The sequence below is a fragment of the Zea mays genome, chromosome 3 (genome assembly GCF_902167145.1).
Source record: "Zea mays cultivar B73 chromosome 3, Zm-B73-REFERENCE-NAM-5.0, whole genome shotgun sequence".
NCBI lineage: Eukaryota > Viridiplantae > Streptophyta > Magnoliopsida > Poales > Poaceae > Zea > Zea mays.
Window position 1 is genome coordinate 225,017,298 of NC_050098.1, and position 14,878 is coordinate 225,032,175.

General features: G+C 44.1%; 1 protein-coding gene across 4 annotated transcripts; it reads left to right on the forward strand.

The window, feature by feature from the left end:
- The first annotated feature begins 6,208 nt into the window (after positions 1-6,208).
- Positions 6,209-12,342, forward strand: LOC100277492 (uncharacterized). Of its 4 annotated transcripts, none has more exons than NM_001151031.1 (2): positions 6,212-6,651; positions 10,033-10,273. In NM_001151031.1, the coding sequence occupies exons 1-2, from the start codon at positions 6,349-6,351 to the stop codon at positions 10,063-10,065; spliced, it is 336 nt and encodes a 111-aa protein (NP_001144503.1). In that variant the 5' UTR covers positions 6,212-6,348; the 3' UTR covers positions 10,066-10,273. The 4 variants fall into 3 exon arrangements, 3 of the variants coding, with proteins under 3 accessions (XP_035821687.1, NP_001144503.1, NP_001351050.1); XM_035965794.1 differs by lacking the exon at positions 10,033-10,273 and adding an exon at positions 11,059-12,342 and having other exon boundaries at positions 6,209-6,660; NM_001364121.1 differs by lacking the exon at positions 10,033-10,273 and adding an exon at positions 11,059-12,049 and having other exon boundaries at positions 6,223-6,651.
- Positions 12,343-14,878: the final 2,536 nt, after the last annotated feature.

A 14,878-nucleotide genomic window follows, 5' to 3' on the forward strand; every position in this document is an offset into this window, starting at 1 on the left:
CCCCGTGCTCGTCTTGTTTGTTGCGGAACACCCACTTGGTTCCCACAACGTTTTACTTGGGACGAGGCACCAGTGTCCAAACTTCATTTCTCTTGAAGTTGTTGAGCTCTTCCTGCATGGCCAACACCCAGTCCGGATCTAGCAAGGCCTCTTCTATCCTGAAAGGCTCAATAGAAGAGACAAAAGAGTAATGCTCACAAAAATTAACTAATCTAGAGCGAGTAGTTACTCCCTTGCTAATATCACCCAAGATTTGGTCGACGGGATGATTCCTTTGAATCGTCGCTCGAACTTGAGTTGGAGGTGCCGGTTGTGCTTCTTCCTCCATTACATGATCATCTTGTGCTCCCCCTTGATCACATGCCTCCTCTTGATGAACCTGTTCATCGTCTTGAGTTGGGGGATGCACCATTGTTGAGGAAGAAGGTTGATCTTGCTCCTTTTGTTCCTGTGGTCGCACATCTCCAATCGCCATGGTACGTATTGCGGCCGTTGGAACGTCTTCTTCATCTACATCATCAAGATCAACAACTTGCTCTCTTGGAGAGCCATTAGTCTCATCAAATACAACGTCGCTAGAGACTTCAACCAAACCCGATGATTTGTTGAAGACCCTATACGCCTTTGTATTTGAGTCATAACCTAACAAAAACCCTTCTACAGCTTTGGGAGCAAACTTAGAATTCCTACCTTTCTTCACTAGAATGTAACATTTGCTCCCAAATACACGAAAGTAAGACACATTGGGTTTGTTACCGGTTAGAAGCTCATATGAAGTCTTCTTGAGGAGACGATGAAGGTAGACCCGGTTTATGGCGTGGCAAGCCGTGCTCACGGCTTCCGTCCAAAACCGTTCGGGCGTCTTGAATTCACCAAGCATCGTCCTCGCCATGTCTAGTAGCGTCCTGTTCTTCCTCTCTACCACACCATTTTGCTGTGGTGTATAGGGAGCGGAGAACTCGTGCTTGATTCCTTCCTCCTCAAGATACTCCTCCACTTGAAGGTTCTTGAATTTGGACCCATTGTCGCTTCTTATCTTCTTCACTTTGAGCTCAAACTCGTTTTGGGCTCTCCTTAGGAAGCGCTTGAGGGTCCCTTGGGTTTCAGATTTATCCTGCAAAAAGAATACCCAAGTGAAGCGGGAAAAATCATCAAGTATAACAAGACCATACTTACTTCCTCCTATGCTTAGATAGGCGACAGGTCCGAAGAGGTCCATATGAAGTAACTCCAGGGATCTTGATGTTGTCATCACATTTTTGGCATGATGAGAGCTTCCCACCTGTTTACCTGCTTGACAAGCTGCACAAGGTCTATCTTTTTCGAAAGTTACATTAGTTAGACCTATCACATGTTCTCCCTTTAGAAGCTTGTGAAGGTTCTTCATCCCCACATGTGCTAAACTGCGATGCCACAGCCAGCCCATGCTAGTCTTAGCAATTAAGCATGCATCTAGACCGGCCTTCTCTTTTGCAAAATCAACTAAATAAAGTTTGTCGTCTAGTACACCCTTAAAAGCTAATGAACCATCACTTCTTCTAAAGACAGACACATCTACATTTGTGAATAAACAATTATATCCCATATTACAAAGTTGACTCACAGACAACAAGTTATATCCAAGCGACTCAACTAAGAACACATTAGAAATAGAGTGCTCGGATGAAATAGCAATTTTTCCTAACCCTTTCACCTTGCCTTGGTTCCCATCACCGAATATGATTGAATCTTGGGGATCCTTGTTCTTGACGTAGGAAGAGAACATCCTCTTTTCCCCTGTCATGTGGTTTGTGCATCCGCTGTCGATAATCCAGCTTGAGCCCCCGGATGCATAAACCTGCAAGGTAAATTTAGGCTTGGGTCTTAGGTCCCCAACTCATGTTGGGTCCTACAAGGTTAGTTACAATAGTCTTAGGGACCCAAATGCAAGTCTTGTCTCCCTTACATTTGGCCCCTAATTTCCTAGCAATTACCTTCTTATCCTTTCTACAAATAGCAAAGGAAGCATTGCAAGCATAATAAATTGTAGAAGATTCATAGTTTACTTTCCTAGGAACATGAACAATGTTTCTTCTAGGCATATGATGAACAACATTTTTCCTAGACAGATTTCTATCATGCATAATAGAAGAACTAGAAGCAATCATGACATGAGAATCAAAAGCATCATAACTTCTATAAACATTCCTAGAATGTCTCCTATCATGATACATGAAAGCATGGTTCTTTTGAGCACTACTAGCCATAGGAGCCTTCCCTTTCTCCTTGGCGGAGATGGAAGCCTTATGGCTTGTTAAGTTCTTGACTTCCCTCTTGAAGCTAAGACCATCCTTAATTGAGGGGTGTCTACCAATCGTGTAGCCATCCCTTGCAAATTTTAGTTTGTCAAATTCACTCTTGCTAGTCTTAAGTTGGGCATTATGACTAGCCACTTCATCATTCAAATTAGAAATTGAAACTAGATGTTCACTACAAGCATCAACATTAAAATCTTTACACCTATTGCAAATTGCAACATGTTCTACACAAGATGATGATTTATTAGCTATTTCTAACTTAGCATTCAAATCATCATTTATGCTCTTTAAGCTAGAAATAGAGTCATGGCATGTAGACAATTCACAAGAAAGCATTTCATTCCTTTTAATTTCTAAAGCAAGGGATTTTTGTGCCTCTACAAACTTATCATGTTCTTCATACAAAAGATCCTCTTGCTTTTCTAATAACCTATTCTTATCATTCAATGCATCAATTAATTCATTAATCTTATCAACCTTAGTTCTATCTAGGCCCTTGAATAAACATGAATAGTCTATTTCATCATCGCTAGATTCTTCATCACTTGAGGAAGTGTAAGTACTAGTATTGTGAGTGCTTACCTTCTTTTCCCTTGCCATGAGGTAGGTGTGATGCTCGTTGGGGAAGAGGGCCGACTTGTTGAAGGCGGTGGCGGCGAGTCCTTCGTTGTCGGAGTCGGACGACGAACAATCCGAGTCCCACTCCTTTCCAAGGTGTGCCTCGCCCTTAGCCTTCTTGTAAGCTTTCTTCTTTTCCCTCTTGTTCCCTTGTTCTTGGTCACTATCATTATTGGGACAATTAGCGATAAAATGACCAATCTTACCACATTTGAAGCATGAGCGCTTCCCCTTCGTCTTGGTCTTGTTGGGATGTTCCTTGCGACCCCTTAGCGCCGTCTTGAAATGCTTAATGATGAGGGCCATCTCTTCCTCATTGAGTCCTGCCGCCTCAACTTGTGCCACCTTGCTAGGTAGCACTTTCTTGCTCCTCGTTGCTTTGAGAGCAACGGTTTGAGGCTCATGGATTGGGCCGTTCAACGCATCGTCAACGTATCTTGCCTCCTTGATCATCATCCGCCCGCTTACAAACTTTCCAAGTATCTCCTCGGGCGTCATCTTGGTGTACCTAGGATTCTCATGAATATTGTTCACAAGATGTGGATCAATGACAGTAAAAGACCTTAGCATTAGGCGGACGACGTCGTGGTCCGTCCATCGCGTGCTTCCATAGCTTCTTATTTTGTTGACGAGGGTCTTGAGCCGGTTGTACGTTTGGGTTGGCTCCTCGCCCCTGGTCATTGCGAATCTCCCAAGTTCGCCCTCCACCAACTCCATCTTGGTGAGCATGGTGACGTCGTTCCCCTCATGTGAGATTTTGAGGGTGTCCCAAATCTGCTTGGCGTTATCCAAGCCGCTCACCTTATGGTATTCATCCCTGCACAATGAAGCTAGAAGAACAGTAGTAGCTTGTGCATTTTTGTGAATTTGCTCATTAATGAACATAGGACTATCCGTACTATCAAAGTGCATTCCATTTTCTACTATCTCCCATATACTTGGATGGAGAGAGAACAAGTGGCTACACATTTTGTGACTCCAAAATCCGTAGTCCTCTCCATCAAAGTGGGGGGGGGGGGTTTACCGAGGGGAATGGAAAGCAAATGAGCATTGGAACTTTGCAGAATACGAGAATAATCAAAGGAAAAGTTTGAATTAACCGTCTTCTTTTTCTCGTAGTCGTTGTCGTCGTCCTTTTGGGAAGAGGAAGATTCGTCGCTGTCGTAGTAGACTATCTCCTTGATGCGCCTTGTTTTCTTCTTCCTCCCGTCTTTTCTTTTGTGGCCCGAGCCTGAGTCAGTAGGCTTGTCATCCTTTGGATCATTGACGAAGGACTCCTTCTCCTTATCATTGACCACCATCCCCTTGCCCTTAGGATCCATCTCTTTGGGCAATTAGTCCCTTTCTTGAAGAGAACGGCTCTGATACCAATTGAGAGCACCTAGAGGGGGGGTGAATAGGTGATCCTGTAAAACTTGAAACGTAATGCCACAAAACTTGATTAGGAGTTAGCACAATAAAGCCAAGTGGCTAGAAAGGAGTTCTTGCAAGACACGATAGCCACAAGAAGATCAATCACAGATAGACACAGTGGTTTATCCCGTGGTTCGGCCAAGTTCAACACTTGCCTACTCCACGTTGTGGCGTCCCAACGGACGAGGGTTGCAATCAACCACTCTCAAGCGGTCCAAAGGCCCACTTGAATAACACGGTGTTTTGCTTTGTATACTTTATCCCGCTCGCGAGGAATCTCCACAACTTGGAGCCTCTCGCCCTTACACTTTGATGTTCACAAAGAAGCACGGAGTAAGGGAGGGATGAGCAATGCACACAAGACACAAAATCAGAGCGACAATACGCACAGAAGTCACAACTCGAGCTCACAACACAACCCAAAAGAGTTCTCTACTCAAATGGAGCTCTAGTTGCTATCACAAAGAATCGAATGCGCGGAATTGAAGTCTTGGTGCTTAGGAATGCTTAGAGAATGCTTGGTGTTCTCCTCCATGCGCCTAGGGGTCCCTTTTATAGCCCCAAGGCAGCTAGGAGCCGTTGAGAGCATTCCAGGAAGGCAATTCTTGCCTTCTGTCGCCTGGCGCACCGGACACTGTCCGGTGCGGATTTCTTTCCTTCTTTGGCGAAGCCGACCGTTGGAGATTCAGAGCCGTTGGCGCATCGGACACTGTCCGGTGCACACCGGACAGTCCGGTGCACACCGGACAGTCCGGTGCCCCTTCTGACCGTTGGCTCTGCCACGCGTCGCGCGCGGATTACGCGGCCAACCGTTGGCTGGGCCGACTGTTGGCTCACCGGACAGTCCGGTGCACCACCGGACAGTCCGGTGATTTATAGCCGTACACCGCCGTCGAATTCCCGAGAGCAGCCAGTTGACAGACGCCAGCCTGGCGCACCGGACACTGTCCGGTGCACCCAGACCGAGCAGCCTTTTGGCTGTACACATCCAACTTCTCCTAAATTGTTTCTCCTGTTTCTAGCACTTAGACACAATACATTAGTCTTCAAAACAATGTACTAAGTCTAGAAACATACCTTTAATCTTGATTTGCACTTCTTGAGTCCTTGGCACAATTTAACACTTAGGCACTTGTGTTGGACACTTAATCACCAAAATACTTAGAAATGGCCCAAGGGCACATTTCCCTTTCAGAGCCGACCCGGGAGTGGTGGTGGCGAGCGACGTAGGAAGACGAAAGCAGAACCCTAACATGTGGGGACAAATGGGTCACAGATAGGATAGAAAGCTGCTCGACTTATTGAGCAAGCGGGCTCATGGCGCTTTTATGAGATCGTTGCCAACCCATTTTCGCGGTGAAGCGCTTTGGACGACAACTACGTGAGAATTTAGATGTTTGGGTGCCATACACGACTTCTGGCTACTGCGAGCCGAAAAAAGTAGATCCAAACAGATCCCATGTGTGTTCGTTTGGAGCGTAGACTTAGGAACAATTTGGAGTCACTATAACATAAAAAGAGAAAAAAGTTAAACCTGTAAAAATTCAAATGTGTTTTTTATAAGTTGCAATGGTTAGGGAGAGGTAGGTAATAGTTTTTTATAAGTAGATCGTTGGGTACTTTAAAATAAGTTTAAGCTAGACTACAAGCTGAATTGTTTGGATCAACTATAAAATCTATCTGATCCAAACACGGCTTATAGCAATTTAGATGCGCGTTCAAAATGCTTCACCGGAGGTGTCTTCAAGGGACCACATACAAAAAAAAACTTCAAACGGTCCTGTTTTTTTTTCCCAAAAACTTTTACAATTTCCGTTCCATAATGGCCTTGGTCGTATGCAGCTGTTTATATAAAATGCCTAAACCCCGTACCCCTAGTCCCCGACCACCTCACCGCATCGCCACCGGCCCACCGCGCAGCCAGATGGCCTCTTCCTCCTCGTGCCCGCTCGCCCCCGGGACAAGCGGATGCAAGCCCAGGACGACGCGGACCAGCGGCGTCGGGTTCGGAGTCGAAGCAATGGCGCGGAGCGTGGCGGCAGTGAAGCTGGAGCCGAAGCCGGAGCCGTGGGCGGCGGAAGCAGAGGAGGGGTCGTCAGTTGTGCCGCGGTCGATGGAGGGGCCACCGTTTCCGGCGCCGTTCGTGGCGAAGACGTACGAGATGGTGTCGGACGCGGCCACGGACGCCGTAGTGTCGTGGGCGCCCTGCGGCGCGGGGAACACTTTCGTGGTGTGGGACCCGCAGGCGCTCGCCACCGGCATCCTCCCGCGCTTCTTCAAGCACGCCAACTTCGCGTCCTTCGTCAGGCAGCTCAACGTCTACGTACGTACGGTATCTCCCACACCCGCACCCACGCGCACATGCCCTTACTATACTTGTTGCTGCTTCGTGCTGTGATGAACGGCGTTCTTGTGTGGCGACCGCTTTACTTATCCCGTATGCTTTGCCTCCCTTGCGTAAGCTGTTGCTAGCGATTCCTGGACCTCAGTTGCTTCTCTGTTACTCGTTGTTGTCTGATCAATGTTGGTCATAGTTGTTTGTGTTGCAAAAGGCAGGAGATGGGAATATGATCTGCTTCAGTTTTGCGGCAAATTATATTAGTCGGGAACTCGGGATTGATGCCAAGACTAACGTGTGAGGGTAGTGTTCGTGGATTGTGAAGAATTTGAATTTAGAACCATGGGTAACTTTGCTGAGATAACAGTTGAACAGTGTAGAACTGGGCCAGTCCCAACCCCCAAGTTCTCAAGTCCCAACTGCTCATTATGCTGATCCATGTGCCTGTAATTTGGACTGTTGTGTATAGCAGATTAGCAGTTAGCCAGTTACTTTATTTCAGTGTTAATCATCAAAGCTGAAAATCTTTGGCTACATAAACAGCGGAAATTCAATGGAGATGTAGCTGCGTTTGTGCGTCCAGCCAAAATGCTCATTCATGCCACTCAATCGTGTTTATCCACAATCATAGAATAGGTTTTAAACTTCTGCGATGAATTAGATGTGCTCAGATTTCTTATGCTCCATCCACTATGTTGTTGTGTGAGATTTCTTCTGCTCCATCCACCATGTTGCGTGTAACACTAATTCCAGTTTCTTCCTATTGCGATATAAGATACTTGTGTTATGTATCCTCTAAAACCAATAGGATAATGTGCTTTGTCCTGGAGACTACAAGTGTCCGAGCAGTTGGCATGTCATAATCAAATTCTATTCCACTGCTCTGACTGCTCTGAAGTACTGAACCTCATGACCCGTCCAACCTTTAGCAGTTAAAAAGCAAAAGGCGATGGGAACATGATATAAGTGACACTTGTTGTTTTGTTTGTCCTATTGGTGATGTTGAGCTCCGTTATTTTCTTGTAGTATGTATCTGGCCTTGATGTCCATGAGCTGCAGGACACTTGCTTTGTTCCTATGGCCTTATTTTTTGTGGCAAGTAATTTCATAGTGTATTGTGCTATTGTCCCTTTGGTTGATTTTTTGTGGTAAAGGGCATTGCCGCTTTAACTACTTTTTTCTTGTTCTATACTTCCCCTTCCCAAACTATAATTCTTTTTAGACTAATTATATATCCATTAAGTAATAAATGAATGTAGTTTGTATGTATGTCTATATTTATTATCATTTGAATGAACAGAAAAATGTGGGCTAAAAAGAACTATATTTTGGAACGAATGAATGTGGATGGAAATCAGTGATTTGGGCTCGTCTCATGGAAAAATGTTAAAAAAACTCTGTATTCTAATCTCTTCTCGTACAACCTCGGCTTTGCGCTGACGGAACGGTGGTAGTGAAACTGTGAAAGGTTGATTGTGTTTCGCTACCTCTTGCATAAACGCTAAGGGCTTATTCAGTTATTTTCAATCTATATGGATTGGAGGGATTGATACGGATTGGAGGAGATTTTCACTTAGGCTATGTTCGGTTAGGCCTTTCCCGGCCGGGATCAAGTCCAGATCCCCGTGGATCACCCACTCCTGGAAAGAATCCCGGGTCGCAAGAAATCGGTGTTCGGTTAAGCCCCGCGTGAGCTGTATCCCGGCCGAGCCCGGCGTTTCCTCGTCACCTTGGCCAGGGAACGACGCCCGGTCTCTAGGACGTGGAAAATATCCCGTCGAGCGCACGCGAAGCAGATGCGAGACAACACGCGTGAAGGCAAGCTGCGGCGACGATAGCGCAGTGGCTAAGACACGGGATTCCTCTCCGGCGTGGATCTCCTCTGGCGCTCATCTTCTCACTGGTATTCTTCTTCCTCCCTATCTGATTCTATCGCACCTAGGGCGTTTAGGGTTCTTGGTTCTTGCGTCTGCATTTAGGGTCTTGGTTCTTTTGTCTCTTCGTGGATCTAAAGTATTTGGGAGATTAGGTTCTTGCACCTGCTATCATTCTCCACGAGTTCGTTCTTGCGCCATCAAGCGCTATTTTCTTCTATAGTTGAAAATTCCCTCGTGTGTGGAGCCGAGGTGAGTGGTGGCTCATATCGCTTTCTGTGGGTCAGGTAGGGGACAGTCCTGGACTTCTAATTTTGGGTTTGTTTCGGTGCAGATTTCTTCACTTGGATACGAATTTTCACACTACTTCGCTGAATTAAATCTTCAGGCTTTTCTCTCCTGTAGCAAATCTTTAGGCTTTTCGATTCAAAATTTAAAACCCCGTCAGATCCGTGCTTGCGTTGCTCGCCATAAATTGAACCTGACAGTAGCAAAAGGAAGTGTTGGATATTGTGATAGCACAGACAAAATTATTCCATCCATTAGTCCCCCCTTGCAGTCAAGATAAGGATGTATCAGTTGCCAGACCTCGAAATCACTTAACTAATGCACATGATATCACCTCCAAAAGGTGGACTAAACTTAATGCAACGCGTAAAACTTTAAAATTCTGTTTTTTAGAGGTGTATCTGTTTGGGAATAGCCTCAAGAGAGACTGATCATCATTTCCTTTCAAACCCAGCTATATTTACACCAATTCATGTGAACAGAGACAAGCTTCCTATTGCTCCACCTACCTATACATCATGCTACTCCACCCCACCCACCCCCACGACAGAGTTCAAGTTCACATTCAAATAGTAATGTACTCAACTAGGTAATGCTGTGATTTTATCATCTGCATTTACACATAACTGCCATTCAAATAGTACACATGTTGCTGCATCTGCACCTCACCACTCTAGGGAAATCCTCTTCACATTATGCACATATAGAAGCTCGCCTTTTCACCTTTAGTTAAAGCTCAAAAGACCTGATAACAATATGATCATCAGGCTCAGTTTCTTCACTGTCACAAAGTGCTCCACCCACAGATCAAATAAGGTGCATGATATTCAGTTTGCTGCCCAAAGCATTTAGTGTTTTTAAATTCTTCACACAAAAAAATGTACCATCTCGGTTTCAAAGTTCATGAAAAAATATGCAAGACAGTACTAGTAGTTTGAATGTACAACACTCGCTTGGGTTTTCTACTGTATCCGCAGAGGATGTCGCTTTGTTTCATGCAGTAACCGGTGGAATGGAAATGTGCATATATATGTTTATAGCTCATTTCAGACTCAACTGAACTTGAGATGTCTATTTATATCTGGTACAACAAATAGTATTGTGAATAGCTCTTAGTTGAAGATGAGATGTTTAGATATCTTACTTGGTTCATTGGAAATTAATTTATATAGTGTTCCTACTGCCTGTTGTTTCTATTTACTAGGTGTGGCTGCTGGAGACTCTGCTCAATTGGTGATATTTTCTTTTGGAGCATGACTGGGCATGAGTGGGCACGACATTGTGGCGACATCAGAAGAACATATGCTGCTAGTCCTGATGTAGATAACTGACTGCGCAGGGCCAGATGTGAGCAGACTAGGGGAAAACTTGACATTTGCTTGGTTTTATTTCATCTGGGTTGAAACTTGAAATAGTTCCTTGAGATTTGGATCAACTTTGCTTCCCGTTGAGTATCTGCTATCACAATTTGAATCTGGTTTTTTATTCATGAACACTTCATTATTTTGGGTTTCCTTGTAGACAAACGTAGGGAGATGCTACTTTTTTTTAGAAAAGTGATCATGGACCAAATCCTATAGATCGTTTTGGTTAGTTTTTCTTGATACTAGAGACATTTTTTGTCTGCTTGCATGTTTCAGTTTGAGTACTACTAGTGGCTGGACTGGTTTCAGTTTCAGATTACCAGGGACACTTCTTTTAGTTTCGGAATTCAGATAAACTTCTTTCAGTTTTAGAATTCAGAGAAGTGTCTTTCAGTTTCAGGATTCAGAATATAAGGGACACTTCGCTCATCTATTGAAAGCCAAGTGGTCGGACTTGCATCTTTTGTTTCCTTTTAAATTCTGTTGTATATGGCAGGGATTAACCGAATGGACTTTTTGAGATATGGATTAAATCATAAAGGGATTAAATCCCTAAGGGCTTGTTCGGTTATTTTCAATCCATATGGATTGGAGGGGATTGATACGGATTGGAGGGGATTTTGACTTACTAGGGATTGAATCCCTTCCAATCCCCCTCAATCCATATGGATTGAGTTATAACCGAACATGGCCTAAGGGGATTAAGTGGAAGGGAGGGATCCACTCAATCCCTCTCTGGATTAGATCCACTTAGGGAAGTAATCCCTTGCAAACGAACATGCCCTTACTAGGAATTAAACCCCCTCAATCCATATGGATTGGGGTAGAACCGAACAAGCCCTAATGGTTCTGTTCCTTTTGTGCAGGGATTCAGGAAGGTGAATCCAGATCGTTGGGAGTTTGCAAACGAATCATTCTTAGCAGGCCAGAAGCATCTGCTGAAAAGCATCAGGAGGAGGCGCGCGTCCAAGCCTCAGGTAGAAGCATCGCCAAGAAACAGCGCAAGTGCTTGTTCCGGACAGCCCAACAAGGATCCCGGGGTGGTCGAGAGTTTGAAACGGGACCGCGCAGCGCTCAGGGCTGAAGTCATCACGCTAAGGCAGCAGTACAGCATTTGCAAATCCCAACTCGTCGCCCTGGAGGAGAGGATCCTGAACAACGAGAGGGACCAGCAGAAGGCCATCGCCTTCTTCGCAAAGGTGCTCAGCAACCCAGCTTTCGTGCAGCAGGTCCTGCGCAACTACGCCAGGGAGAGAGAGCTACACGGCGCTTCCAAAAGACAGCGGCTGATGGAAAACGAAGGACATCGGCAGGGCGATTTGCCACTGAGGGGTAGCACCGAAGCCGCGTTTGCGACCGGTGCGGCTGGCGTCTCTGTGGGGACTGGGAGCACAAATGTTGGCACAGCCGCGAGACAGGAGGAGTCTGGTTCTGAGTTGAATGATCAGGAGGTGAACAGTATTTGGTCTGACGTGTGGGACGAGCTGGACCTGGACCTGGACGCGGTACCAGGCGCTGAAATGGACCGGCGAGAAGCGGACAAGGGCGTCGCTGGCTTCCACGACGTCGAGGACTTGAGTGGCCGGCCTTGCGGTTGGGGTGATGAGTTCTCGTATCTCGCGGAGCCGATGCAGTTCGTGGAGCACTATGACTAGTGGTGCAAGAATAGCTTGATCTGGAGCTGGAGGGGATGATCAGTGGCTTGTTCATAGCTTCACCATACTAGGATTCTGCCAGCTGAGATTCGTATATACTGGTTGAGTTGACATGCTGGCTGTGGTGTGGTGTATAGCGTCAGCTCGGACTTCTCAGAACGTACTGCAAACCAGGATGTGATAATTTGTCCTTTTCTTTTCTAACTTTTGCTGGATAAAGTACAGGGTGCAGCGAATGATACCATCGTGGAGCATTTAGCTTTCGGACATTGGTACCGCCAACGATGGCATATTTCGCGATGTTAGAACTTAACATGTTGTGTCAAGAGTTTGCTCGACTTGACCTACTATGTTGGTATCACTTAGGTCTTTGAGCTTGATATTATGTATTATTTGGATCTCCAAACTTTGATTAATGTACTCCAATGTGGCACGGCAGGTCGATATCCATTAGATTTGAGCAAACTCGGTTTTTAACGGGTTTGCATGGGCCAATCAAGTTAAAGAACCGGCTTCATTGGTTTTTATGTTCGAGGACCCAAATAACATAACGTGCCAAGTTCGAAAACTGATACTGCATTTTACTCTTTCATGAGATATGAGCCACTAGGAGTGAGGGGCATATACAATTGTTGATATTAAAAAAAGAATTAAACACATGAGCGGTCTTTGAACTTGGCTAAGATATCACTTAGATCCACGAACTTTATAAATAAAATTTTAAGTTCTTGAATTTGTTAAATGTCATATCATAATGGTCAGTATGATTTAAAAAATGAACCTATGATGCATTTTAAGTTCGTAGATATAAATGGTATCCCTTGATAAATTTAGACTGTCTGCAATAACGTCTCCTATATGTAGAAGCTCAAAGAACCTAAAAATGCATCATAGTTTAATCCACGAACTTAAAAAATGAACGAACTTTAAAAATGCATCATATAGGTTCATTTTTAAACCTATATCAGTGTGCTTGGTATGTGCCTCAAGCACTGGTTAGCTGTTAAATAACCAGTACTAATATTATCACACCATAATTTAGCATAAAGGGGTGCAAAAATACTTAGCCCTTTCAATAAGGGTTGAATCTATGTAACTTTAGTAGTTTCATTTGCCAAAGCTTTATGTTCAGCCTTTGTACTTGATTTTGACATTGTAGCTTGCTTTATAGGACTAAGGACATAAGATTATCTCTTAGAAAAATAGCAAAAACCCATGTTATGGAATATGACCTTCTTATTCTAAGTTCAACATCTTGTGTGAGGTTCATATATCGAATGATTCTTTTATTGCTGACCAGTGAACATCAGTAGGCGCACGTAGAAACTGGCATACCTTATTAACTTAGAATGCAATACTTGATTATATCAGGGTTACACACTATAGTGCTCCAACTATGCTTATGTAGTTTGTGGCATCCTAGCATCCAATAAGTTCCCTTGCTCTATGGACAATTTTCAGAAGTGGATAACATAGTGGAGACTGGTTTGCAATGTGTCATTCCCACTCATCTCATTATATCAGTGACATATTTTCCTTGTGAGAGACGTATCCATCACATGTGTTGTGTACTTCTATTACAAGAAAATATTGTATGTCTCCCAAATCTTTTAATGCAAAAAGAATGAAGATCACTAAGCAGGGAGCAACAACTTCTTATGAAGAGCTAGTGACTATAGTGACATCAACCTATATTAGTAGAAATACAGTTATTTATTCTCTATTATAATAGAAATAACGATGTACAGTGGCGGAACTTTGCTCACGACAGGACTAGGGCCACTAACTCTAGTCGAAAAAATTTAGCACAGACTAATTGACAGACAAGAATAAGTACCTAATCGATGAAGAATTATTGTATTTGTGAACCCAACATTTATGAAGGCATTAACACCATAATTTTCAGCTCTTGGTTGCTTAAAGAGCTAGCAATAAAAATAAAAGGCTGCATCCTTGACAATACTGTACTCCAACCATGCATGATTATTAAACCAATCTTCCTGAAATCGTCGTTTGTGCCCACATATTATTCTTTGTGGATAACTATGACCTTTTGGTTGACATGGACCCATCAAAATATACTCTCTTTTTATAGCATCCCTAATATTTGGATCCAAATCCTCAATTGGAACTCGAAGGCCAGGATCAACTATAACTCCATTTTGATTAGGTACAACACCAGGAATAGTTTGCTGCACATTACTAGGTTGAGCTTCAGTTTCTACCGTCTCTACTACCGGTTCCAAATTTATTCCATGAGGAGGTTGACTGAATTGTATTATCGGAGTGATCGGTTGAGTAAAATATGATGCTATTGTTCTTCTTCTCTTCATTTTCTACAACTACAACAAATAAATAAAATGAGTGTAGAATTGAGAGACAATAAAATAAACCAATTTTGCTTGATCGGTTGATCCTGACCTGAATGGCGTGCAGTGAAGCAGCAGGTGGCGGGCGGCCTCTTGCCTCTTGGAGTCGGTGGATGCGTGGATCTCTGGTCGCTGGGCACTGGCCACTGGCCGATGGGCAGGCTGACAACAACTTGTTTCGTCTTCTGCTTTACAATGTGGCGGTGTTGTCGACATGCGGTAACTAATCACGATCAGTAGGGGGCAGGACAAACGACACGGTAGAATAATGGATCGAACTAATTAAGTATGGTACTATTTTTTTCTCACGAGCAGGGCCATGGCTCCAACAACCTATAACAGAGATCCGCCTCTGACGATGTATCAGCTTTAGATGGTATAAATTTAATATGCTATTCCTATATATTAATCGGCTGCAGCATGGAGTGACATGAGAAGGTCCACGTCACTCAAAATAAGATTCACCGTCCAGATACTATCCTATGGTTACTTCCTCTGCTTCTAGACACTTCCCTAAACATATGCTTTTGGACTCTTTCCCTCCAAATATATATCGACGTGAAGAAACAACGGTGGAAAAAAATGAAAAGAAACCAATTGTATCACTGAACATGTTCTCCGTCTTACGTCCGCTAGATCTTTGTGCCATCTCCTATCCGACC

What these genes read in the sequence shown, in the direction of transcription:
- LOC100277492 (XM_035965794.1), top strand. Translation starts at nt 6,253, where the DNA reads ATGGCCTCTTCCTCCTCGTGCCCGCTCGCCCCCGGGACAAGCGGATGC. An exon ending in TCAACGTCTACGTACGTACG is followed by an intron (nt 6,661 to 11,058) that starts GTATCTCCCACA and finishes CCTTTTGTGCAG; the next exon opens with GGATTCAGGAAGGTGAATCC.